Genomic DNA, 27,029 nt, shown 5'->3' with positions numbered 1-27,029 from the left:
TGAGAAACCCTGCTGTATGTGTTAACAAGCCATATAGTTTTGCGTTGCATCAAGCAGTACAATTATATAATCAAGGATCTAACAGAAAAAAATCCAGGAAACCAAAAAAATTGCAAAATATACTTTTTCTTTTAATAATTCAAAAAGGTGCAGAAATTTGTACACAAAATCTTCAGTCACATGGTAAAGTGCATAAATGGTAGAGAAGGCAACAACATCAATTTGCTTTTGTATCAACAACCCTTCTTCAGGCCTTTATACATATAATGAACATCTGCACAAACTAGATACACAACTTAAGGTGGCCATACACTGGCCCGATTCGCGGCCGTTTCGACAGCAGATTCGATCCTGGGATCGAATCTGCTGCCAATCGTTCGCGCTAAACACACCCGCCGATCCGATTTCCTCCCGAAATCGGATCGGTCCGTCGATCGCGCCGTGCGGGAAATTACCCTCGATCGCCCGCGGGTAGGGAGCGCGTCGCTAGCGGCGGCCGATCCGATCAGGTATACATTACCTGACGCTGGCTCCCGGGCGTCTTCTCCGCATCTTCTCCGCGCTGCACCCGCTCCATCCCGGCGCTTCCTGTCACTGCAGTGACCAGGAAGTTCAAATAGAGGGCGCTCTATTTGAACTTCCTGGTCACGGAGTGACACAGGAAGCGCCGGGATGGAGTGGGTGCAGCGTGGAGAAGATGCGGAGAAGATGCCCGGGAGCCAGCGTCAGGTAATGTATGCGCGGGGGGGGACAGGCGGCAGCGGCGGCTCCACAGATTGTGATCGGTTTCAGGCTGAAGTCGATTCACAATCTGTTTGCAGTAAAGGCAGCCATATGATCCCTCTCTGATCAGATTCGATCAGATAGGGATCTGTCAGCTGGTCGATCTAATGGCAAATCGACCAGTGTATGGCTACCTTTAGTCTCATCTGGACAAACATCCAGGATAGACCACCAACTGAAGGTCTAAGAATGGAGCCGCATGGAAGCAGGCGTCAGGACCAGGTGGCATCAAGCAGTACAAATGTAGTGTTTTGAGCCCCACCAACAGTGGAGTGACTATTTTTACAACATATACCAAAAAGAAGCCACCAAAATATGAAGCAAACAGTGTTTATTGAAATAAAAGTGCAATATACAGTATACAATAATGCAATTGTGGTTAGTCAAATAATTCAGACACAGTGAATCACAGGTTCTGTCCTATTGAGAGGGTAAGAGTGAGAAAAAGTGTGAGGTGTCGTAGCAGGGAAACATAATAGCAATCAGCAACAGAGGGCTGTCCATCTTGGCAGATTGCTGAAGGGAGGAAGCAGCTAACATCAGGAAAGACCTATGCACATAGTAGACTGTCAGCTAAAATAATCATGTTTTGGCTCACAAAAGTACCATGTGTACACATTTTTACCTCTGTATCAAGTACCTGTGGTATCATACATTCTGTGCAAACATGAAACCACATCCTGAGGTTGACAAGCATGTTAATGTGCATTTGGCAAATGTAATGAAATGTAGTAAAGTAAAGAGATAAAATACCCATTATTGTGCTTAATGTATATTTAAATTAACTTTTATTTAACTTTTATGCTGTTATTTTTGTCTTGTCAAAACCAGCGGTAAAGTCTGACAATTTTCTTTGCTGTTTAGATGCCGCCCGATCATATAACAAGAGAGATTTAGAGAATAACTGTGAGGTAAGGAATAATTAAAGATGATAAATACTGATCGATTTCATACTTCAGCCAAAAAAGGATGGCTTCTGGTCTCTGCTGGGAGACTGTGTATCAAACACCTAGTCTACATGAAAGTTCACTTGGAGCACACTGCAAATCTTAAAAAGAACCCAGGGCAGATTTATGAAATCTTAATAAGACACAGAGGCATATCCTGTGCACAATGACATGCCTCTGTGTCATACTGAGAAGTACTTCCTGGGTCGCGGCTTAGCTTCCGATTGTAGGAAGCTAGCAGAGGTGGGGAGCCATGCTATGAAGGAAAAGCTGATTGACAAGCTCAGGTAAATAAGCTAACGGCAAGCAGATTGCCACTAGTCTGGCGGTATTTTTCAGGGGGGGGGGAGGACAGCAGAGCATGGGAGGGAGACTGGAGCCAGTCCAGAATGACAAAGAGGCATGTCATTGTGCACAGGACATGCCTCTGTGTCTTAAGATTTCAAAAATCCGACCTCCAGTTCTCTTTAACCTCTTGCCGACCGCGTCACGCCAGTAGGCGTGGCCGCGGCGGCAGCCCCAGGACCGCCTAACGCCAATTGGCGTAAAGTCCTGGGGCTCTATTTTGCAGGCTCCGCCCCGCCTTCAGTCTCCGAGCGGCTATTGCCGCTCGGGAGATTGTTAGACGGCGTGATCGCCGTCTATTTACTCTGTGCAGCGCTGCGATCAGCAGCAGCGCTGCACTGGGGACAGCCGTGTGACACGGCTGTCCCCATGGGGGACAAGAGAGCGATCGGCTCTCATAGGCAGAAGCCTATGACAGCCGATCGCTGTAATTGGCCGGCTGTGGGGAGGGAGGGAGCGAGGGAGGGAAGGGATTTAAAGGAAGAGGGTTTTTTTTTTAAATACGGCAACACAAATATTTATTAAACAAAAAATAAACATGGGGGGAGCGATCAGACCCCACCAACAGAGAGCTCTGTTGGTGGGGAGAAAAGGGGTGGGATCACTCGTGTGCTATGTTGTGCGGCCCTGCAGCTTGGCCTTAAAGCTGCAGTGGCCTTTTAAACTAAAAATTGCCTGGTCACTAGGGGGGTTTAGCCCTGCAGTCCTCAAGAGGTTAAAAGCACAAGTATAATCAGGATACCATTTTTTGGCTAACTTAAAATAGCCCGCTGCATGCGCTGCCTCGCTGTCTTCCAAATCCGTCACTTTTCATTAGCCCCATACACACTGCCAGCGTGACATCACACATACTATGCGCCGACAGTGTGTATGAGGCTAATGAAGAGTGGGGTATACGAAAGACAGGTGGGCACTGCGACTCAGGACAGGTAATGTATAAACGCACATATACATGCACTTTTACACTCTGTGGGAAAAGTGCCTGGGTTTGGTCGCATTCATTGCTCGTCCCGATATCACTTGCCCTTACTGCCGCACACCCGACCGGTTAGCAGCATGTCCGACTGATTCATGCAATCAATTTTGGCCCAACATTGGTCGCATGGGTGTTAGGAACTGTGTACTGCTTGCTCCTGCCTGCTGATGGCAGTATTGGCATGGAATGCCTGAAACTTTCATTGTATCACCAGCAGAGGGCTTGTTGGACTTTTGAACAGACCTGCAGTTCTACAATCCAACAGCAGGTGGCTGTTCACTCACAAAGACTTGCAGTTCCTGATCTGGCCTGTGGGTGGTTCAGGAGTTTATTGCAATTACTCACCACCAGCTGCATCCTCTATGCACTTTCACATGGGCTATTTAATGCTGGGTACACACAATGAGATTTTCTGTCCGATTTACTGTCAGATCGATTATTTCCAACATGTCCGATTTGCTTTCCGATCGATTTCCGTTCACTTTAATAGGAGATCGCTCGGAAATTGATCGGAAAGCAAATGGGACATGTTGAAAATAATCAATCTGACAGTAAATCGCCCAGAAAATCTCATAGTGTGTACCCAGCATAAGACCTGCCACTTCCCCCTACTGATTGCCAGAACTTTGTACTTCCAGGTCTGAGTTCCTAGACGAGCTAGTATCCTGTCTTGAACCTTGTCTTGTTACCTATTGCTGAACCTGTTTTTCTGCCTAGACCTTGCTTTTGCCTAATCCATGTTACCGTGCTTTTCTGATAATCTGTTGCTGACCTTGCTCTCCTGCTGACTCTGATATTCTGCCTGATCCCTTTTGTACTGCGATTGTGTGTATATTATCCTGTATATATTTGCTGTTATGCTGTATATATTTAGCTAGTCAGATAGTCAGGGTGTTATATGTATTTACCACTGCTTTCCTGGGTTGTTGTATATATTGTGTGCTATGCATGGGTTTGTATCGTATTTGCATTCATGGTTGTATGTATGCTTGCATTATTGCTTGGCAATAAAACTTTATATTTGCACCATATTCCTTGTTTCAGTGTCTGTATAGTGCAAACTGTGTTAAACCCTGTTTCTCCATTCAGGTCTGTGACAATGGGCATGCACTTGGTAGCACCGATTTTCATCTGATTCGAAAATAATGTAATCGGATTGTCGATTGGCTGCCAAGTCGCCTGATGTATGGCCACTTTTATTCTTTTAAGTTAGCCAATAAATGGTATCATCTTGATTTAAAACTTCTTGCTTTTACTGAAAGCTAACACGGTACAATACTCTACTGCTACCAACACAAGTATGCAGCTGTTCATCCATAGAGTATCACAATACAGCTGGTAAACTGTAACAAAGATAAGAAGAAAGTGCTCCTTATGTTTAAAAGTATAAACTAGATCCTCATCTCTTTATGCAGAGAGCGGCTCACCTTATTAGATGGCTGAAAATGCCAATATTGACAGTTCAGCATAGAAGTGTAGTAGCGCTCTTTCACATTACATGATGCTTGGAGGAGCTGATTTCCTGCAAGCGTTATTATCTGCAGCGTGGACGACGGGATGTTGCGGTGGTAGTTATAATTCACCCGACGGGAAAACTGCGTCGGCCCGATTAAAAGTTCCCGAATGCGTAGAAACGCAACACTCCAAAAGGATGTGAAAGGTAAGCTGAAAGTCTATGAACTCTCATTTTACCTTGGTTAATGCAAAGTATTGACTTTGCATCAAAACGCCAGAGATCAACTCTGGTGTGAAAGAGCCCTTATTGGATTAACCACTGTTGATCTATCCTCAATCCCGTCTGTGTGGGAAGCACCATCCTGGGATCCAATATGCAAGCCATCAAAGCTGTCCGGATGAGTCTTAGGCCAGATCATGATATCAGTAAATCACAGGCTATTTGTGCCAATAGGTAAGTAACAAACATCTATTGAACAAAAAATGCAAAACTAAAATAGGTAGGAGTATTGGGACCATGGGAATTGAACATCTATGTCATGTCAGGAATAGGGGGACATAAACACATTGTAGTTTTCAACTTGCATGGTCTACAGTAGAAGTGGTTAAAATCAGTCCCATTTTTGCTAAGAAAATAAGCTAGTTGTATTCCACAAAAAAAAATCCCTGTTCTGAAGACCTGCATGTGACCCAATGGTATAAAGTGAAACATTGGATGCATTATGCATCGCACTACCATTCAGATCAAAACCAGTTACATTTTTATACAACTGTTTTAATGGACATCACTGAAGGAGTTTAGAGACCCCTAAGGGCCCGATTCCACTTGTGTGAATCTGCATGTGTTTTCTGCTTGCAGATTCGTATAACTAATACAAGTGGAGGGGCCTGTTTCCACTTGTCAGAAATCCTGTGCGGTTTTGTGTGCAGGAAAAATCTGCACAGCAGAGCCATCAGAATTCGCACACTGCCTTGCGGTGTGCGATTCGCATACAATGTATTTAATAGGAAATTCTCATGCATTTTCGTATGCAAATTTTACCGCGCGCAAATTAGTTTTGCTTTTTCCGCTACTAATTCGCACTGCACAAGTGGAAACGGGCCCTAAGTGATGTAATTTGTGTTAATCAGTAGCTTTAATATAAGGCTACTAAGGTTTGTACTTTCTGAATTCTGAACTTAATAACAACAAAGGCACTGATTGCCATTATACATGATCTACATACTGATTATAATTAAACTTGCCACCCACTGCTGCCCCTCTCTGACCTTAGATGCAGAGATCTCCTCTTGCATGCTTGTTGTTTGGTTTCTACATCATGTGATCAGTCTCCTAATCATTACTATTATACTATTATAAAATAGCAAAAGAGGGCTGGATGTACTTGGGGAGGCGGTTATACTTGAGAGGGATGTGTGTGTGTGTGCTTGCATGCGTGTACAAGAGAGGTTGAATTACAGAGGAGAAGCAGCAGTACTTTTGCGAAAAACAAAGAGGAGGAGCACTGTGACACTAATGGAGGGTATTTCTTAGAAGTAGTGTGTGAGCAATACTTGAGAAAAGGGATCCATGCTATATTTGCACTGGTGCCTGTGGTAATTAAACTAAGCCAATCAAAGGATAGAGAGGTTTGCTTGCTGGTAAAGGCCCCTCTTATGTATTAAAAGATATTGATTGGTATGGTGGGTAAGAAGGGAGGGGGGACACACAGATCTATGCACACAGGGACACACACCTCATCACCAATAGCCAGTACACACCTCATCACCAATAGCCAGCACATTTGCTGAATGACTGCACATAGTGAGAATAGCACTCATTTGTGTGTGCAGGAAAAATCTGCACAGCAGAGCCATCAGAATTCGCACACTGCCTTGCGGTGTGCGATTCGCATACAATGTATTTAATAGGAAATTCTCAAGCGTTTTCATATGCGAATTTTACCGCGCGCAAATTAGTTTTGCGTTTTCCGCTACTAATTCGCACAGCACAAGTGGAAACGGCCCTAAGTGAGAATAGCACTCATTTCCATGAAATATTTGGTAGCATTTTCACTGCAAAATTACAGTGGGATGCGAAAATTTGGGCAACCTTGTTAATCGTCATGATTTTCCTGTATAAATCGTTGGTGGTTACGATAAAAAATGTCAGTTAAATATATCATATAGGAGACAAACACAGTGATATTTGAGAAGTGAAATGAAGTTTATTGGATTTACAGAAAGTGCGCAATAATTGTGTAAATAAATTTAGGCAGGTGTATACATTTGGGCACTGTTGTCATTTTATCGATTCTAAAACCTTTAGAACTAATTATTGGAACTCAAATTGGCTTGGTAAGCTCAGTGACCCCTGACCTACATACACAAGTGAATCCAATTATGAGAAAGAGTATTTTAGGGGGGGTCAGTTGTAAGTTTCCTCCTCTTTTAATTATCTCTGAAGAGTAGCAACATAGGGGTCTCAATTTAAATGAGCTAAAGACAAAGGTTGTTCACCATCATGGTTTAGGGGAAGGACACAGAAAGCTGTCTCAGAGATTTCAGCTGTCTGTTTCCACAGTTAGGAACATATTGAGGAAATGTAAGACCACAGGCTCAGTTCAAGTTAAAGAGACTGTGTAACAAAAATGTCATCCTTTTTTCTACTATCCTGCTGTGAGGATCCGCGTGGCTGCCTGCGCAGGCAGGCAGCCTTTTGACCACTGTTCAGGTCTGCATTCTGCAGGTCTCTGGAAGAGAGACCTTTTGTCAGTTGTGCAGCTTGCTGCTGAGGAATTTGCATATGTTTGTCATGCAGATTGCCTAGCCACATCCTTTGTGGGCTTGCTCTATAAAGAGCTATGTTTCCCACAGTAAGGGGCTGGTCATAAGGATTCTTCCTGGGAAACACTCTGGAGAGTGTCAGCCTTGCTTATTGTTTGAAGATTAGCTTAAGAGTAATTCCTGGGACTGCACTTAGGCAGGTTTCCCTAGTGCAGTTAGGATTGTATATCTGTTTGGTTTGTCTGTTGCGATTGTCCTGTCCCTGGTCGACAGGAAGTCATTCTGATCTTTGTTCTTGGAGTATAGCTGGAGCAGCGGTTGCTACCAGCTATCTCCTCTATCTGTCTTGCCTGGATCGCACTCGCCTAGCGCTAGTGCTATGGATCCGTTTGATCTCCATCTCTCTGTCTCCCTGGATCGCACTGGCCTCTTTTCGCTAGTGCTGTGGATCCTTCTGTTCTGTCTTCCTGGATCGCACCAGCCTCTTGCGCTAGTGCTGTGTATCCTTCCGGTCTGCAACTCTGTACTTGGATCGCACTAGCATCTTGCGCTAGCGCTGTGAATCCTTCTGTTCTGTCTTCCTGGATCGCGCTAGCCACTTTCGCTAGTGCTGTGGATCCTATCTCTCACTTGTTCATGTTTTTGTGTGTCTGTCTTGTCCGCTACGAACGCTTGCTGGAGGCTCAGTGAGGTAACCGTTAAGCAAGCGCTCGTGTCCTCTGTTTCATGTTTGTTTGTCGTGGTTAGTTAGGCGTGCTTGTCTCTATTGTGCTTATCACGTGGAGACTACGCAGGAACGCGTGCACTGTTGCGAATGAGTGCGGTGTTCGCGTTCAGTTAGCGTTTGTTATTTTCCTTATCTCCTCATTGTATGATTTGCTGTGCCTTTGCTACTCTCGTGCTCTGCCTTGCTGTAGCCTTGTGTCACGTCTGGCGATCGCACCTCTCGCGATCACGTTCCTACTTCATATCTGTTGTGGTGTGTGCACCGTCGTGGATTGGCGACTAGTTTGGTGCACACACATACAATCTGTCTCTGTGCTCACTCTCAATCGCTTCTCTTGCGATTGCGTTCTTCCCTTCGTGCAATTCCTGTCTGGCGTGTGTGGTAGGGCAGAGGAGCTGTTCCTCTGCACTCCACAGCTCCACCTGCCGACAGGAATTTCCCTCTGCAGGTGCATTGCACCTTCTGCTGGGTTCCTGCAAATTACACGCTTGTGGAGGATTTCCGCAGTGTCAGCGCACGTCTTGTGCGCTGATCACGGAGAGAATTCCACAATCGTTACAGTATGACCAGCCCAACCAAAATTCCCAGTGTAGAGGGAATTTCTGATTTGTACGATTTTGTTGAATATGGGTCCTGTATCTTTAAGAGGTTTAAGATACTGGACTCTGAGAACCAGAGATGACTTTATATCAGAATGTTCCAGATTCTTGGCAAATCCTGAATTTCAGGCCACCAGCATTTCCACTTGGAGTGCTCAGATTGCTTACAATCTTTTCCAAGAGGATCTGTTTGTGTGGGCGGATGAGTGTGCCAAACACGTGAATCTGAGACATAACCCTCACAGATTTCTGAGTCATGTATTTTCTCGTAAGCTTAGAATTCCCCTGCCAGGTTATTTCTATGAGTTTTTTCCTGCAGAGCATGATGCTGATCAGATTAGCTTATGCAACATTTCTGTGCCATCTCCATATGTTAATGAGTTGGTGCTTGCAGGCCAATCTGCTGATTTGGCTTGTCAGCCAAAAGATTCGTTGCCCATAGCAACCACAACTAAAGAGGTTATTTCTGTCAAGTATAAAATGTGCAAAACCATTCCGTATGATAATGAGGTTTACCATGATGTTGATCTGTCTCCGGGTTTTTTGCCTCAATCCAAAGCTTGTGTGGATCCTACTATAAGTAGGATCGCCCACTATATTAAAGCAGTTAAAAAGTCTGTTCTTGTTCCTGAACTCCACCCATATGGAGATTATCTGGATACTGGCCTGTTTGAACCTCCATTTGCCTCATGGGACATTGGGGCCTTGATGGAGGAATTTGATTTTGATTGGAAAGCCTTTTACGATTTTTACATCGCAAAAGGCGAAGATGTCTTGAATGAATGTCTCAATTCTGTGTACCTTTTGATTGATTCCGATGAGTGTGACAGGTGCTTTGTGGATCCGGTGTTGTATGTGTGGCAGACGATTTTGGATGAGTTGCACACACACCAATCAATTGATTCCAGTAGAGACATCGTTGTCGGATGATTGTTCCTGCATTTCTGGGGTAAAGCATGTGAGTCATGACATTGTGCGATCTGAAATGAGTGGGTGTGCCATTGTGGTTGATTCCTGTGCGAATCCTGGAGGATTCTCTCCTGACTGCGTGCAGTTTAAATCTGTGCGATCTGATGCCTATTTCTCTGATGTTCCTGCAGATTGTGATCAGCATGAATGTGCCAGTTTTCTCAAGGATGTGTGGGACCCCTTATCATTTAGAGACAGATCTTTAAGATCTTCCATCTGTGATTCTGCCATGGGGAAAATTCCTAAATTTTGCAGCATCAAAAGTAAAATTAATATGTGTAATAAAACTTTTCCTGATGTTGTCGCTATTTCTACTGCAGATGCGTCTTTGTCTCACCCTGTTCACACCTGTAAGGGCCCATTGCCTGGTGACAGTTGCTCCAGTGTTTCTGTTCTGGTCTGCCCCGCAGATCGCGGAGGTTTGCGCTATGGAAGCGTCAGTTTCACAACCTAAAGCGATTTTTGATTCGCAGGTTTTGCGTTCTGGCTCCTCAGATTTGACATTGTTAGCCGAATCTAAGAGTGAGACAGCGCTTCGGTTTTGCGAATCTGACTCTGAAACATCTTTGCTGGGTCCAGAGAAAGTTTCTCTGAGCCTGCCCTGTACCATGAATAACAATATGATTTCCAATCACACTGACATTTGTGAGTCCCTTTCTTGTTCTGAGGAAAATGCTGATTCTGCACCCTGTACTCTGGATGAGTTAAGATGGCCTTGTTTAGAGTCTCCTGCAGTGTCCCTAGAGGCTCGTCTAGGTATTGCCACTATACTCACCTGTTTTTCTGCAGTTTTGGAGTTGCAAGCTAGTTTGACTGCTACGCAGAATTTTGGGTGCAGCAAGATTAAAGTTAGGGAGTCAGTGTGTGTTCCAGCAAATATTCCTGTACGTTTCGCTCATGATGATGAAATTCAGTCTCAGTTTATGGTGGAACCTTCCCTGGGACATCTGCCCTGTTCACAAAATAAAGTTCCAGTTTTGCCCTGTAGCATGGATAGTACAGAATCCTTCTTAGAAAACTTGAAAACTGATGTTCCTGAGGTCTTGCCTGATTTCCTGGAGACCTCCGAGTTCCTCCCAAAGGGTGCAGAACTTGTAGGAGACGTCTCCTGCCCCTCAAGCCCTTCTGAGGTGTTGCCCACTTCAGTAGGCATTGCTGCCTTGCTGACTACTTTTTCAGCTCTGGTGGAGCTTCAGTTATGCATAGTCAATGATGAGTTTTTTCTTGAAAGTCCAGTGCTTGAGACCACTGCTCATGATGATCCTCTGCCCAGTACTGGTTTTGGTCCTGTCGTGCCGGACTCTGAGGTTGGCAGTTCCCCGACATGTTCTTAGGTTTCTCCTGTGCTGGTGTACCCCAATGTGCTCTGTGACCCAGAAAGCCCAAGTGTGCCTCGGTTACCAGCATGCTCAGATGCTTCCTCGGTGGAGACAAACAAACAAACACAGAACATTTATATCGCGCTTTTCTCCTGGCGGACTCAAAGCGCCAGAGCTGCAGCCACTAGGACGCGCTCTATAGGCAGTAGCAGTGTTAGGGAGACTTGCCAAAGGTCTCCTACTGAAAAGGTGCTGGCTTACTGAACAGGCAGAGCCGAGATTCGAACCCAGGTCTCCTGTGTCAGAGGCAGAGCCCTTAACCATTACTCCATTCAGCCACTGTGCTCAGACATGCTCTGATATGGCCTGCCTGCTTGCATGCCCAGAAGTGGTCCCTGAAAGTCTTGATCTTGATGGGTGTCCTCGTAATTCTGAATCTGGAATTGTCATTGGTTCCATGGGGGTTCTGAATAATTCTCCATGTGAGCCTGGTGATTGTTCTGCCCTCTTGGGATCTCTGTGGAGCTTCAAAAGGTTCTGGAAGATTCTGGGAGAAATTTTGCTTGGTACCCTGGATAAGATCAACAGTGGCTTTTGTGTTGTAAGGGACACTTCGAACAGGTATTGTGGCAGGTTTGGTATTTTCGGACACTCCTTGGAAGGTGGTGGGTATTGTCTGGAGGGTGTTGATGGCTTCTTCTCTGGCGTTCACAGTCCTGATGGGTGTTATACTGAGACTGGTAGTACTGATGGGCATGTTTCGGTGGCGTTTGCTTCCGATGAGGTCGGTTTCGGCTGGACTGACTCTGGAATTGGGCCTTGTCGGGCTGCCCTGACCTTCATGAGTCTTCAGTTAGAGTCTTTTGTAAATATCAGGTTAAAGGGTCGTCTGGAATCCGACCCTAGGGGGGGGGGGGGGTACTGTGAGGATCCGCATGGCTGCCTGCGCAGGCAGGCAGCCTTTTGACCACTGTTCAGGTCTGCATTCTGCAGGTCTCTGGAAGAGAGACCTTTTGTCAGTTGTGCAGCTTGCTGCTGAGGAATTTGCATATGTTTGTCATGCAGATTGCCTAGCCACATCCTTTGTGGGCTTGCTCTATAAAGAGCTATGTTTCCCACAGTAAGGGGCTGGTCATAAGGATTCTTCCTGTGAAACACTCTGGAGAGTGTCAGCCTTGCTTATTGTTTGAAGATTAGCTTAAGAGTAATTCCTGGGACTGCACTTAGGCAGGTTTCCCTAGTGCGGTTAGGATTGTATATCTGTTTGGTTTGTCTGTTGCGATTGTCCTGTCCCTGCGGTGGTCGACAGGAAGTCATTCTGATCTTTGTTCTTGGAGTATAGCTGGAGCAGCGGTTGCTACCAGCTATCTCCTCTATCTGTCTTGCCTGGATCGCACTCGCCGAGCGCTAGTGCTGTGGATCCGTTTGATCTCCATCTCTCTGTCTCCCTGGATCGCACTGGCCTCTTTTCGCTAGTGCTGTGGATCCTTCTGTTCTGTCTTCCTGGATCGCACCAGCCTCTTGCACTAGTGCTGTGGATCCTTCTGGTCTGCTACTCTGTACTTGAATCACACTAGCATCTTGCGCTAGCGCTGTGAATCCTTCTGTTCTGTCTTCCTGGATCACGCTAGCCACTTTCGCTAGTGCTGTGGATCCTATCTCTCACTTGTTCTTGTTTTCGTGTGTCTGTCTTGTCCGCTACGAACGCTTGCTGGAGGCTCGGTGAGGTAACCGTTAAGCAAGCGCTCGCGTCCTCTGTTTCATGTTTGTTTGTCGGTGGTTAGTTAGGCGTGCTTGTCTCTATTGTGCTTATCACGTGGAGACCGCGCAGGAACGCGTGCACTGTTGCGAATGAGTGCGGTGTTCGCGTTCAGTTAGCGTTTGTTATTTTCCTTATCTCCTCATTGTATGATTTGCTGTGCCTTTGCTACTCTCATGCTCCGCCTTGCTGTAGCCTTGTGTCACGACTGGCGATCGCACCTCTCGCGATCGCGTTCCTACTTCATATCTGCTTTGGTGTGTGCACCGTCGCGGGTTGGCAACTAGTTTGGTGCACACACACACAATCTGTCTTGTGCTCACTCTCAATCGCTTCTCTTGCGATTGCGTTCTTCCCTTCGTACAATTCCCGTCTGGCGTGTGTGGTAGGGCAGAGGAGCTGTTCCTCTGCACTCCACAGCTCCACCTGCCGACAGGAATTTCCCTCTGCAGGTGCATTGCACCTTCTGCTGGGTTCCCACAAATTACACGCTTGTGGAGGATTTCCGCAGTGTCAGCGCAGTGTCAGTGACAAAGCTGAAGCTGCGCCGGGGCTGGATCTTTCAACAACGACCATAAACACTGCTCAAAATCCATTAAGCCATTCATGCAGAGGAACAAGTACAACGTTCTGGAATGGCCATCTCAGTCCCCAGACCTGAATATAATTGAAAATCTGTGGTGTGAGAGAGCTTTCCATGCTCGGAAGCCATCAAACCTGAATGAACTAGAGATGTTTTGTAAAGAGGAATGGTTCAAAATATCTTCAACCAGAATTCAGACTCTCATTAGAACTTACAGGAAGCATTTAGAGGCTGTAATTTCTGCAAAAGGAGGATCTACTAAATATTGATTTCATTTATTTTTTGTGGTGCCCAAATTTATGCACCTGCCTAATTTTGTTTAAACAATTATTGTGCAATTTCTGTAAATCCAATAAACGTAATTTCACTTCTCAGATATCACTGTGTGTGTCTCCTAAATGATATATTGAACTGACATTTTTTATTGCAAAGACCAACGATTTATACAGGAAAATCATGATGATTAACAAGGTTGCCCAAACTTTCACATCCCACTGTAGTTTAGCTGAAATTGGCAACTCATCATTGGTACTTTGATCCAAGGTTGGTTGTAGTTTTTTCATTTCATTCCATTCAGTCTGAATAAACAAAGTAGTGTAAGTACTGTATATTGACTCACCCATGCATGTGTGTTCTCTCTACAGAAAATCTCTTTCAGATACCCTCGCAAAACAAACCTCAAATCAAGCCCTGATCAACACAGCCAAGAACAGCCGATGATTCGCCACATAATCATTGATCTTCGACCAGTTTTGCGGCAGATTATTGACGATGGTGAAGTTGAAACAGCATATGTTTCAAAGCAAGAGAGGAAAAGACCTGACGCATATACACAAGCACAAGCCCCCCAAAGCCAAGGGGAAGAAATAAATGAAACACATACAGAAGAAAAAGCTCCCCAAAGGCAAGGGAGGAAACAAGGAGATGTACACATGAAAGCACCAGCATCTCCCATACAGAGGAATTCAGGAGTAATCAGCATTTCTCTTCCTTCTATAGTGAACTGCAAAAGCAGTGAGGAGGAGACTAGACCTGCCCATGTTCATCCTACAGTGAATTTGGTAGCAGTAACCAGTGAAGGCACATTTACCTGTAAAACAAAAAAGGAATCCAGGGACCCTTCTCCAGTGTGCTTCCCTAGAGTCATATTGAACCAAGACCCACTGCAAAAGGCATCTAAAGAGCAGAGACATAATGTATGTATTGATATTGCTCGGGTGGATGTGGAGAGAATGCTGGATGATAAATGGATCAATCTTTCATTTTGAGTAAAGTGGGAAAGAGTTAGAAACCCACTCTTAATGAAACATATTGTTTTTGTTGTTGTTGATTTTACCCTAATCAATAAACATTCCCCGGCCCCGGGTTACCTTTAGTTGGTTCTCAGCCATTGTCTTCTGGTCCCTTATGTATCACCAAAAGATTCTGCGTGCCTGATCATCTCATCTGAGCGCAAGGCAAGGACATTTTTCTGCTCCCAACCACTCCCACTCTATTATGCGATGTGCATTATCTTCCTCCCCACTCCAAAGCAAACATACATGCCTGTACAACATTCGGCACTGACAGTACTTGCACGTTAAGTCTAAGCCATCTCCCTGTAATTAACTGACAATGTACCGTATATTTGATTTTACTGTGCATATATTTACTGTACTTTTTACATGCACCAAGCACTTTTACACTCTTACCCCTGACAAAGCCCCAATGTTGGGGTAAAACATGATGGGTCACCTTAGTGTTTGTTTGTAGTGTGCAAATGATTGCTACTAAATACAGGTGATTATACCTGACCTATTATATAATGACATATGTGAACCCTGCACATTAAGTTTATTTATGTAAGTCCAGATTTAGATACCGGTATATACGAGTACAGGGGCGTAACAATAGACCCTGCAAGGGATGCAGCCGCCGGGTGGCCCAGAAGCCATAGGGGGCCCAGTTCTGAAAGACTGACAACTAAGAGCAAGAAGAGAAAACAAACGTTCTGCTCTCTGCACAATCGTTCTAATGACTGCATCTGCTCAGCCACTGATAAGGAATCATACAAAGTTTTGCAGACAAAAATTTGCAGACAGTCCCTATTCAGTGTTCAGCAGGGTCTTGTGTACAGCGCTGTTCTGCTGGCAGGAGGGGGCCCCAGCCAAAGTTTTGCAGGGGGCCCAGTGATTTCTAGTTACACCCCTGTACGAGTATATAACTTATTTAAGTGGTTTTTTTTCATATAGACTAGACATAGCTTGGTGTAAGTTATGTTTTAATAACATTTAATTACAAAAAGTCTTGCAGAGCACTGTTATATTTGTAGCACTTGAACATTTTAGAAGAACAGCTTAAAGAGAACCTGAACTGAAAATAAAAAGTCAAAATAACCATACACAGGTCATACTTACCTCCTGTGTAGTCTACTACTCAGTCTCTTTCTGCTCTCCTGTGTCCCATTTAGCCACTGTGATCAATAGATTTTTCCATCCTCCATTTTAAAAATGGCCATTACCCCCTAACAGCTTCCTGGTCATCACACTGTTAAACTGTAATATCACCCACTTGAGCCATAGGGAAACATGGACATTCGCAATCTAGAGTGTATCTGCCCGCCTTTGGGATAAATAGATTATATTGGGGAGTCCTGTCAGGGCTAGAGGTCCATCACTCCTCCTCGACAATCCAAAACGCAAAAACATTACCAGTAGGACTCGACCCTCCACAGATGTATTTCCAATCTTTTATTGCATATTAATGGCAGTGGTACAAGAGCATAACAACATAACAACAGCATGCATGACGTTTCGGGCGGGGGCCCTTTCCTTCCTTTTCTCCAACATATAAAGACAATGAAACAACACGCCCCCCCTCTTAGGGGGTGGGAACAAACCTTAAAGTTACTTAACACTCACTAGGGGAGAAAGAGCAGCAATAAAGGTCATAAAAAGCATCTAAGGCTAAAATCCTCATTTAACCCGCCCGGTGACTGAGTCCCCAGCCTGCCCATCCAGCAAGCCTCACGTCTCAGAAGGGTATTTCTATGATCCCTCCCTTCCAAACATTGTACCACCTCTAACACCTGCCACCTAATCTGTGTCACTCTATGTCTCAGTTCAATGAAATGACGTGCCAAGGGGGACTCTCTTTTCGTCTGTATATCACCTTCTTTCACTTTCGGTGGGTTTTTTATGCTACTTTTATGCTCATTGAGCCTCGTTTTTATATCTCGAGTGGTCTGGCCTACATATGCCAGACCACACGGGCATTTGATGAGATAAACCACCCCCTTGGTGTCAAATGTGGCATAGTGTTTAAGCGGAATGGAGACCCCTGAACTAGGATGACGCACTTCAGGTCCTTTGATTATACTATTACAATGTTGACAATTAAAACACGGGTATGTCCCAACTTTCCCGGGGCCTAAAAACATTTGTGTTTTACCCCTTGTGCGACCAACGTCAGCCCGCACTAAGTGGTCCTTCAAAGACTTACCCCGTCTATACACACCTCGGCGGGGTCTTACACGTATGGACAAGCTGGGGATCACTCTCAATCACCGACCAGAATTTAAGAACCGTATCTTTAAGTAAAGCTGATTCCCCACAAAAAGTTGTGATCGAATTCACCTCGCTAGACACACCATCAATATCAGCTCTATAATCTCTCAGTGCCTTTCTATCCATTTCCAGCACCTCTGATACGATTTCCTCGCATCTCGTCTCACTGTAACCTCTAGTGACAAAATCCTGAGTGAAGGCTGCGCCTTTTCCAGAAACAATTCGTCTGTGGAGGTAATCCTCCTCGCCCTAATAAATTGGCTCTTAGGGAGACCATGAATGAGAGGACGCGGGTGGCAGCTCTCTGCTGACAAAAAAGAGTTCTTGTCAGTCTCCTTTCTATATAAATTAGTCACCACTTCCCCCTCCTTCTTCATGATCTCCACATCCAAGAAATGTAACCTATGGGCCATGCTCCATCTTAAATTTAAGAGTCCCATGTCTCTGATTAAGACCCCCATAGAACAGGTGCAGCTTCTCCTCACTCCCACTCCAACAAAAAAACAAATCATCAATAAACCTGCAGTATCCCCGGATGTGCCCCGGGGCGTCCTGTCCCAAAAAATGTATTTATTTATTTATTATTTATTTGTTGTATTTATAAAGCGCCAACATATTACGCAGCGCTGGACATTAATTTAGGTTACAGACAATATTTAGGGGTGACAAACAGCAATATGACAACACAGGAATACAAGAAAACCAGATCACACAGCACAGTATGAGTACAAGGTAATGCTTAGTCAGTCACTGGATGGGAGCATGGAGTTAGGCAAGTTAGGTTCACTCAAATGCATAGCATGGGTGCACAGTAATAGAGGTGAATGATCAGGTAGGACACAAAAGGAGTGAGGACCCTGCCCAAAGGCTTACAATCTAGAGGAAAAATGGGTATTCTCAAAATCAGACATTACGATATTTGCCACAGAAGGGGCATACGGTGCCCCCATGGGCACACCCAGGGTCTGCAGGTAAAACACGTCACCAAATCTAAAGTACGAGTGAGTGAGGCAGAATTCAAGAATCAACATGACAAAAACAAGCGTCTCATTCCCAACCCTCCCGTCTGTCCTCAGCCTCTCTTGGACTGACTGTAATGCTTCCACATGAACAATATTATTATAAAGGTTTACAACATCCATAGATACAAGGAAGTTAACACCCTCCATATCTATACTTTCCAGTTTGTTCAGGAAATGAGTTGTGTCCTTCAGACATATTTCATTGTCTCTAATGATTGGCTGCAGCCATGAATCTATGTATATCCCCAGAGGCTCCACCAGGGAGTCCACTGCCGAAACAATGGGTCTCCCCGGTGGATGCCTCAGGTCCTTATGGATCTTCGGTAGCGTATAAAACACTGGCACCCTCGGCCTCTCTTTTTTCAAAACAGCTAACAGCTCTTTACTTATAATTCCTGTACTTGCTGCATCATCAAGCAGGACATCCAACTCCCTTTTAAACCCAAAGGTGGGGTCACCAGATAATTCTCTGTACATCTGTACATCACCCAATTGGCGCATAATCTCTGCCACATAATCTATGTGATCCTGTATAACAATGGCCCCCCCTTTGTCCGCTAAGCGTCATCAGTGCACTGTGCTCACTTCTAGTGAGATTATATTGCCTCCTCTTCTTTTTATTTACGAGTTGCTTAGTCTCCTTCAGCACAAGTTTTTCAAATAATTCCAAGGCACTGCTGGAAAACGGAGGATCCAGTTTACTCTTAAGTCTTAATCTCTTGGGGATCTCTGCCTCTTCTCTCTGCATTTCTAATATACCTGTATCCCTCCTCGGTCTATGGGCATGGACATTACCTTGCACATACAGTTGTAACTGACAGCTGCTGATATATAACTGACAGCAACTGGTATATTTCAGTTCTGACAAAATGTTGTCAGAACTGGAAGGGATCACTGTAAGAAGAAAATGAGGAGCTTCTGAGAGGAATGGATGGTGAGGTAAGTATGTAATATTCATTTGCAGGTACGTCATGTGTTAATTTTAAATAATTTTCCTCACTTCAGGTTCCCTTTAAAGAAGAAATAGAGCAACTGTCTGAAAGCTCATGTACGCAGATTGCAGAGTAGTATGTTTTTGTATTTCCCCACAAGATGGCGTTATTGGCAGGTACTATTTCTGTCTCACAGATTATGCTGTCTAAATCCTAGCTTTTCAACATTATAGGCAAACTTGTGGAGAACAGATGAGCTTGAGTACTCAATCGAGTTTTGACTGAAACATGCGCTGTACAGCTATGGACCGTGGGAGTGGAGGTTAACTCACCCTTATTTCTGCCTCTGGCCGCTGTGTTCCATGTTGTGTTCCTTTACTTCACTGCTTCCTCTTTCAAAGCCAGAAGGAGGATGCATCACAGTGATGTGGAACGCGACATGGAATGTGTGAGTTAACCCGCTGCCTCGGTCCGCAGCTATACAGCGCCTGTTTCAGTTGAAACTCTGATCAAGTGCTTGGAATCTCATCATTACTCATGAAGTACCTGGGTGGTGTACTGGGGTTCTTAAACTTGTCATAGTCTGTCTTATTGTGAGCTGGGGATTACAAAAAAGATAAATTATATAAAAATACATCTGAATAAGTATTGTTAGTTAATTACAAGTAGAAAAGAATGTTTGGCAAGTATTTATACAAACATATGGCATACTCCTAACATAAATATGCATGTTAAGGGGTACTTGAAAAGATTTAGTCCACAACAGAGGATACTTGGCAAATAAATACCATCTTTCATAAATTCTATAATAAAACAGTGCTGTAGAGTAAAGGAGAAGAACTTTAACAGGGGTGCTATAGTCAAGGGTACACTAGAGATGGACAATACTTTTCTCCCTTCTCCCAACACACACAACTTATTATCTTGAAATTGGAAGGCATGCCTGTGTGAGAACATGCTCTGACTACATCCTTGGGGCCTGTTCACACACCCATGCTGGAAAAGGTAATATATTCCGCTACAGCTCACCACTGTGTTACTCTGCAATGAAGAAGAGACATACAGTAGCTACTTGAGAAGTGAAGGACCCTGTATTAGAAGGAATAAGATGAGCCCCTCCTGGCCCTAAGCTCCCTCACGGTTAAAGAGGCTGTTTCCTTCTTAGTTACACCATTGAAGACTGCCACAAATGTTACCACTGTTTAAACCCACAAGTTTTTATTTCTATACCACCAAACATTTTGCCTCCCACCCCCAGATTCATATTAAATCCATGGAGGTCCACAGATATTCCAAGAATATTAAATGAGAAAAAATCTTATCACATAATGCTAAAGAAAACAAACAATCTTACTAGAGTTGGGATTTAAATTTTCTGCTGCCTGTATGTGTTGCATGCAGGTGACAAGAGGTACCTGAATGCCCCTCTGGGTATCTTGCAGACCTGGCCTTTCAAGTGTCCTCACCCCTTCACTTTTTTAACCTTGCTTTTGGCACATCACTGTGATAAAAAAAACCTGCCTTTGTGTTTATCATAACACATTATTTCTATTGCCATATTACTTAAAGATGGTCTTCTCTTCCATAAATCAGATGAACTCCTTATGGCTGGGTGTGGACGCGCTCCCAATGGCTGAACTGGTGAGGGTGGTAAAGGAGAAGACTGATAGTAGACACCACACTCTAATTTCCCAAGTGCTTTGCTCTTTGAGAGAAAAACAGTGAGTACTTTCATGTTTCTTTTAGGTCTGAATAAGCTACCTTCAAGCAGTCAGTACAGAAAATACAAACAATAAAAGTGCATTTGTGCTTATAAGAAATGTTGCCATAGTGTTACAAGTTATTTCACAAAGTGGACAGTAGCTATAGTTTGTTGACTCTAAAAGTCTGCTAGCGGTATGTCATCAAAAGAAATCCTTATTTTCTGTTACTCAGTTAAATAATATGCAACTGCCGGATTTAATCTGGAACCTAAATGACTTACCTTAAAAGGTCTACTAAAGGAACAGGCTTAAGAATATTAATTAGGGCTACATTCCTACTTATCAGAAGCAAAAGTACACCAGTTTTTATGTGTGTGGTTTTCTGCATCTGTTGGTTTTTGAAATCACAAACACTGGTTCCCACGACAGCCGGGGGCCCCAGTCTTACTCACTGGGTGGGCCGCCAAAACACCATGCGATACCCAGAGGGAAGTGCGGGTGAGCCCTGGACCTCTCACCCCCAGTGAGGGGGTGAATTCCCTATTCACCCCCACTGCCTCTGAACTGAATGCTAACTGCAAAACACTCAATTTGCTCACTCCCAGCTCAAGCAATTTCCTACCTTTATTTGGTCAGCAGGTGCCAGTCAGCCAATCAGGTGTACTGTCATACACCCTTTGCCTGCCATACCAAATGTAGCAGGAATTGCATAAATTAAGTTAAATTAGGTAGCATTCGGGTGGGAGGCTTTGGTTGGACGCAATCGTAGATTACGTCTTTTACAGGGACGCCCCGTGTAGGCACATCTGCCACATGGTCCCCTCCCTAACCACTCACCTGTCAACTGCATCCAGGAAGCTGCAAAAAAGAAATTTAAAATCACAAACACTGGTTCCCACGACAGCCGACTGGTTCTCCCGGCTGTCGTGCGTACCAGTGTTTGTGATTTTAAATTTCTTTTTTGAAACTTCTAGGATGCGGTTGACAGGTGAGTGGTTAGGGAGGGGACCATGTGGAAGATGTGCCTACATGGGGCATCCCTGTAAAAGACGTAATCTACGATTGCGTCCAACCAAAGCCTCCCATCCGAATTCAGTGCTGCGTAATATGTTGGCACTTTATAAATACAATAAATAAATAATAAATAAATAACAGAGGACTTCTGCTTTCAGTTTCTATGTTTTCTGCTAGTAGACAGAGATCCAAGCATTCCAAGAGTTTACAGCACAACGCGTTCTGCTGACCGAGGTCAAAAGCAGTGCACTTATCTCAAACGAGATAACTCTATTGAACTAAATTAATCAGTAATGGTGCAGTAAGAAGGAATGATATACATCCAACTATAGTAAAATATCTGTATAGTAAACTTCAAGGGACCTGGCCAAGTAGGTTACTGTATCAGAATGTGTCATACATTATACAGTATATTTATGATCGGGACCTGGGGACTGAGTTTACTTTAGCCAGAGGTTTACTGTGTCAGAGATTACTATAATGGGATTCTACTGCATAACATAGTAAAATACCACTCAACACTCCATCTCTGTGTTCCAATTTCATGTAGACTGTTATTCATAAGACTTCCATAGAAAATAACATTGTCAATACTTCCATAGAAAATGGAATCGTCAATGCATTTTTGGGTCAACTGCTCTTTAGCTCCTTGTTCTTTTGTATTGTATTGTATCACCATTAGTACAATACATTTTAATGGAAATTGTACACTTTGGGGCATATGCAATTCATTTTTTCACCTGAGTTATCTCCTACTTCTAGGACACACTCCAATGAGTTCTGGGTCACCATGAGCTTGCTGGTTAGTCTGTACTTCTAGGAGATAGTTTTCATCTTCTCTGTAAACTAAATTTTCAGCATTTTACAATTGTAAAAGTACCTAAAAGTTGGTGAAAAAGTGCTATCAAATTTATTTTGAGTATCTTTTTGCTTGCTGGTGACTTAAAGAGGAACTCCAGTGAAAATAATGTAGTAAAAAAAGTGCTTCATTTTTTACCATAATTATGTATAAATGATTTAGTCAGGGTTTGCTCATTGTAAAATCTTTCCTCTCCCTGATTTACATTCTGACATGTATTACATGGTGACATTTTTACTGTTGGCAGGTTATGTAGCTGCTCCTAGCTGTTTTGGCTGTTAGAGACAGCTGTAAACAGCTACTTCCTGTCTGTGAACATTGTTACATTGTGGCAGTTTGCCCAGAGTACCGCGGTACTCAGAGCTTCTTGTGGGAGGGATTTCAGCACAAAATCAGTCATACAGCACCCCCTGATGGTCTGTTTGTGAAAAGCATCATATTTCTCATGTAAAAGGGGGTATCAGCTACTGATTGGGATAAAGTTCAATTATAGGTTGGAGTTTCTCTTTAAAAGGCATTTAATGACAAGTTGTAAAAATATCACCTAGGAGATAACTCGGGTGAAACAATTAATTGCATATGGGCCTTTGTCTGGAAAAAGCAGCTAGTTGTTGTTTTTATAAACACAAACACGGAAGTGCATTATGCTAACACATTTCGACACTGTGGAAACACATATACAGACAAATCATATGTAATGTGAATGGGCCATCAGGGATCTATTTATAACAGTTGTCTGAAGTATGTATGGCAGCCTGAACAACTATTTTCCAATTTATAATTTAAATGGAACCCAAAGTGAGAAGGCTATAGAGGCTGCCATATTTATTTCCTTGTAAACAATCCATGCTGCCTGGTGGCCCTGTTGATCTTTTGGCATTATTAGTGTCTGAGTCAAAACCCTGGAACAAGCATATATCTAATCCAGTAAAACCTGAGTCAGCGCACCTGATCAGCTTCATGCTTGTTCAGAGTCTGTGGCTAGCAGTTAGAGATACAGGATCAGGAAAACTGCTAGGCAACTGGTGTTGTTTAAAAGGAATTAAATATGGCACCCTCCATATTCCTCTCACCTCGGGTTCCCTTTAATGTTTAATCTTGTGACTACAACAGAAAGTGTAACTGTCGGGCATAAAATCAAAAATCATTTCTTTATTTTTATCTGGTAAACAAGCAATGAGGATGCTAACCAGACAATCCAAAAGTTAAAAATCACTATTACTTTTCTTGTTGATAAATGATCATTCCCCAGTTTACCTGACTCTTATTTGGTACATTGCCGCACAAAGGAAGTTGCAGGGCATGCTGGGTTGTATTTTTTTGCTTCTTTGCTTTCCTCTCAGACTTAACTAATGCAGCCTGATTGGCTGAAACCTCTTTCCCTCCTGTTTTCCCCTCCCACACCTCTGTTCCTCTCTGATTGTCTAATATTTCTCATGCTGAGACAATGCACTTTCTATTGCAAAGCTGGGTGGCAGTGCCTGCAGACTGAGGGCAGGCAATGCATACACAATCAGGCAGAGAAGAATAAGGGAGGAAATGACATTAGAATTGGCTTCAAGAGAGACACAGTTTAAATGGAGTATTCTTAGAAGGATTTTCTCTTTATTTTTATTATTGAAAAATCATTAAAACAAAATTTGGACAGTGCAATACATATGTTATGTAAGTAGAGCAAGTATACATCTACTTTTATAGGTGCTTTTTTTTTCTGAGATAGTATGGCTGACAGCTCCTCTTTAAAAAGCTTTTCTTTAGTGAATTAACAACCAGGAGATCTTCCAGTTTTATGACATAGTAAAAAGGATATAACACAAGAGAGGTGATTTACTATAGCATTACTCCTGATTCAGAAACTTCTACCTATGCTGCACAGATATAGCACTGTATCAAAATCTATCCCAGTAGGCTTCTTATGCTGGGCATACACGGGTCGTTTTTTCTTATCAATCGAGCCGCTGATGGCTTGATTGATAATATCCGACGTGTCCGATCAGCGCCTGGATCGATTCCGCGCTCGACACCCGCGGGCGGAACAATGGGAGAAAACGAGCGGAAGATAAGAAGCGCCCGCGGGGACAAGCAGGAATCGAGGCAGGTGCCCGCGGGGACGTGGCGGAAGTCAATCCGGCGGCTAATCGATCCGCAGAAACGGATCATGTATTCCCAGCATCAGGGTGGTCATAGACAAGATCCTTTGCTCAGCAATCTGTCAGATGGTTGCAAACTTTAACTGAGCATTGACTCTACAAACATTATCCTTTATTGAAGTTTGTTAAAACACATATAAAAATTTACAAATTTTTGGCGGTTGCATAGCTGAAATGGTGTGCTAGGAAATAAGCAATACTTTCAGCTACTTGCAGGAAGCACTGTACCAGGTTATTGGCTTTATGGCAGTCATTTTAGCATGGTGTTTCAGCCACTTTTCAGATTTTAGTTATGGTTTAAAGTTAGGGATACAAGTAAGAAAAATAAAATACTCCGCTGATATTGTGGTGCTGTAGGAGGTACATATGAAACAAACTCAAGGTAAATTTGGCTTGAGGAAAGCCGATATTAAGTATATTTACAATATAATCTTTCCAATATGCAAATATATTTATTGGTAAGTGATTCGGCACTTATCCAACTTTGTTCCCATAACCTCAATGGATCATGTTCCATACACCTAGCCTACCCATCTAATGTAATCATCTCCCTAATTACTAACTCTAAACTCCTCCGCTAATGTAGTCCCCTTCTTGATGCCTAAACCTCTCTGCCTAATGCAATACCCTTCCTAATGCCAAACCCTAATATCTCTGTCCAACATAATCCCATTCCTTATAGCTAACCTCCCTGGCTAACATAATAACCTGTTTCTCAACTACTGCACACCTAGTGTATGTCTACTGAAAAATGTCAAATAGGTGAACTTGTTCCTATTTCAGGTCGTGTGTGGACAATACTCAGCTGTTTAGTATCACTAGCAAAGGGGTCATAAAGATAGTATCACAAATACTTTGTAAAGAACACACAGCTTGATTTGAACTAAATAAATGTCTTATGCTGGGAATACACGGGTCGTTTTTGCAGCAGATAGATGGTTAGATAGATCATTTCCGACATGTCCAATCTCCCATTCGATCATTTTGCCACTCGATTACTGATAGAGGTGAATGGAAAAGGATAAGAAGAATGAGCAGAAGATAAGAGAATCAAGTGGCGAATCAAGTGGCAAAATCGATCGAGCAGAAAAATCGACCTGTGTATTCCCAGCATAATTTTCAGTATTCTAGCATCTAATGCTAGGTACACACAATACAATTTTCTTACAAATTAACTGTCAGATCGACTATTTCCAACAGGTCTGATCTGATTTCAGATCAATTTTCCATAGTGAATGGATGGGAATGGAAAATAGACCAGAAATCAGATCGGACCTGTTGGAAATAGTTGATCTGACAATAAATCTGTCAGAAAATTGTATCGTGTGTACCTAGCATAGGAATTGATCATCCTCACATATGGGTGGATCTCTATATGCTTCTTATGACCATTAAGCAATGTTTCCATTTTCTTTACTATGAACTATTTTAGATATATTTATTGTACTGTAGAATAGAAAAATAATGAAATCTGCTGAATCATGTTACAGAGAGAAAGTTGTCCTTGAAGACCAGCACAGTGTTGGAATGCAGGAAGGGATGCTTGTGGAGGCTTCACATAAAGCACCCCTTGTCCCATGTGTAGGTGGTGCTGCCAGGCTGACTTGGATGAAGAGACGCTGAAGCATCATCATACAAGAAAAACATCAACCGATGACTCTTGAGAGGAGTGCATTTTTAATTCATTTTGCTTAGCAATTTTAAAGCGGGCCGAAATTGAGCTCTGGGACCAAGTCGCAGGCCAACCTCAATGTCTAGTGGCTACCTCTCTCCCTGGTGTCTAATAGCCCTCCACCATCCCCTATACAGTTCCCTGATGTTTAGTAGTCCTCCCTCCCTCATCTATACTATTCCCTGATGTTTAGTGGTCCTCCCTCCCCTATACAGTTTCCTGGTGTATAGTGGTCCCCTCCTTCCCCTATATAGTTCCCTGGTGTCTAGTGGCCCCCTCCTTCCCTTATACAGTGTCCTGGTGTCTAGAGGCCCCATTCCCTCTCCTATACAGTTCCCTGTTATCTAGTGCTTTCCTGCTGCTCATATGGCCTCCCTGGTGATCTAGGGCTTACCCTTCAATATAGCTTCCCTGGTGATCTAGAGTGGGCCAAACATAATGCAAATTGGAAAAACCACCTGAGAACCAAATCTGATGGCTTTGAGGGCCAGATTTGGCCAACGGCTGGAGTTTGACATGTATGATGTAATGGATTTTTAAGCATATTACTTGCATGTATGGAAATCCAATGTTCATGGTTGAATTATAATTGCGACATTCATTTTGATGTTATGAAAATAACCATTAACATTCCATCGAAATGGAGGCTTCTTGTATTTCCTTGCATGTGACTGAACAGACGAATTTAGCACTGGGCAGGACATTATGGCCCTCATACTCTATAATGGTCATTTTACCCATACCTTGTTTCAAAAATCTGATAAGTGCTGAGTGAATGCATGAGCTCAGGGAAGATAAATGCTTAAGGGGCCCATACATTGGTCGATTTCAGCCATCGATCGGAGATCGATTCTATTGAATCAGCCGATCGATCGATTTGCGGCCAATTTTGATTGATTTGATC

At 43.5% G+C, this 27,029-nt stretch overlaps 1 protein-coding gene across 2 annotated transcripts in view; it reads left to right on the top strand.

Moving 5' to 3' along the window:
• LOC137512208 (uncharacterized) overlaps positions 1–26,715 on the top strand; it is an 81,690-nt gene extending 54,975 nt beyond the window's left edge. For both annotated transcript variants that reach the window (XM_068234040.1, XM_068234041.1), the window contains 4 exons: positions 1,648–1,694; positions 13,873–14,424; positions 20,321–20,448; positions 25,944–26,715. In XM_068234040.1, the coding sequence (XP_068090141.1) occupies positions 1,648–1,694; positions 13,873–14,424; positions 20,321–20,448; positions 25,944–26,076 (860 nt within the window). In that variant the 3' untranslated portion in view covers positions 26,077–26,715. The remainder of the gene's footprint in view (positions 1–1,647; positions 1,695–13,872; positions 14,425–20,320; positions 20,449–25,943) is intronic.
• The last annotated feature ends 314 nt before the right edge of the window (positions 26,716–27,029 follow it).

This window comes from Hyperolius riggenbachi, chromosome 1, assembly GCF_040937935.1.
Source record: "Hyperolius riggenbachi isolate aHypRig1 chromosome 1, aHypRig1.pri, whole genome shotgun sequence".
In the NCBI taxonomy this organism is placed as follows: domain Eukaryota; kingdom Metazoa; phylum Chordata; class Amphibia; order Anura; family Hyperoliidae; genus Hyperolius; species Hyperolius riggenbachi.
This window is presented reverse-complemented; position numbering and strand designations above follow the sequence as displayed.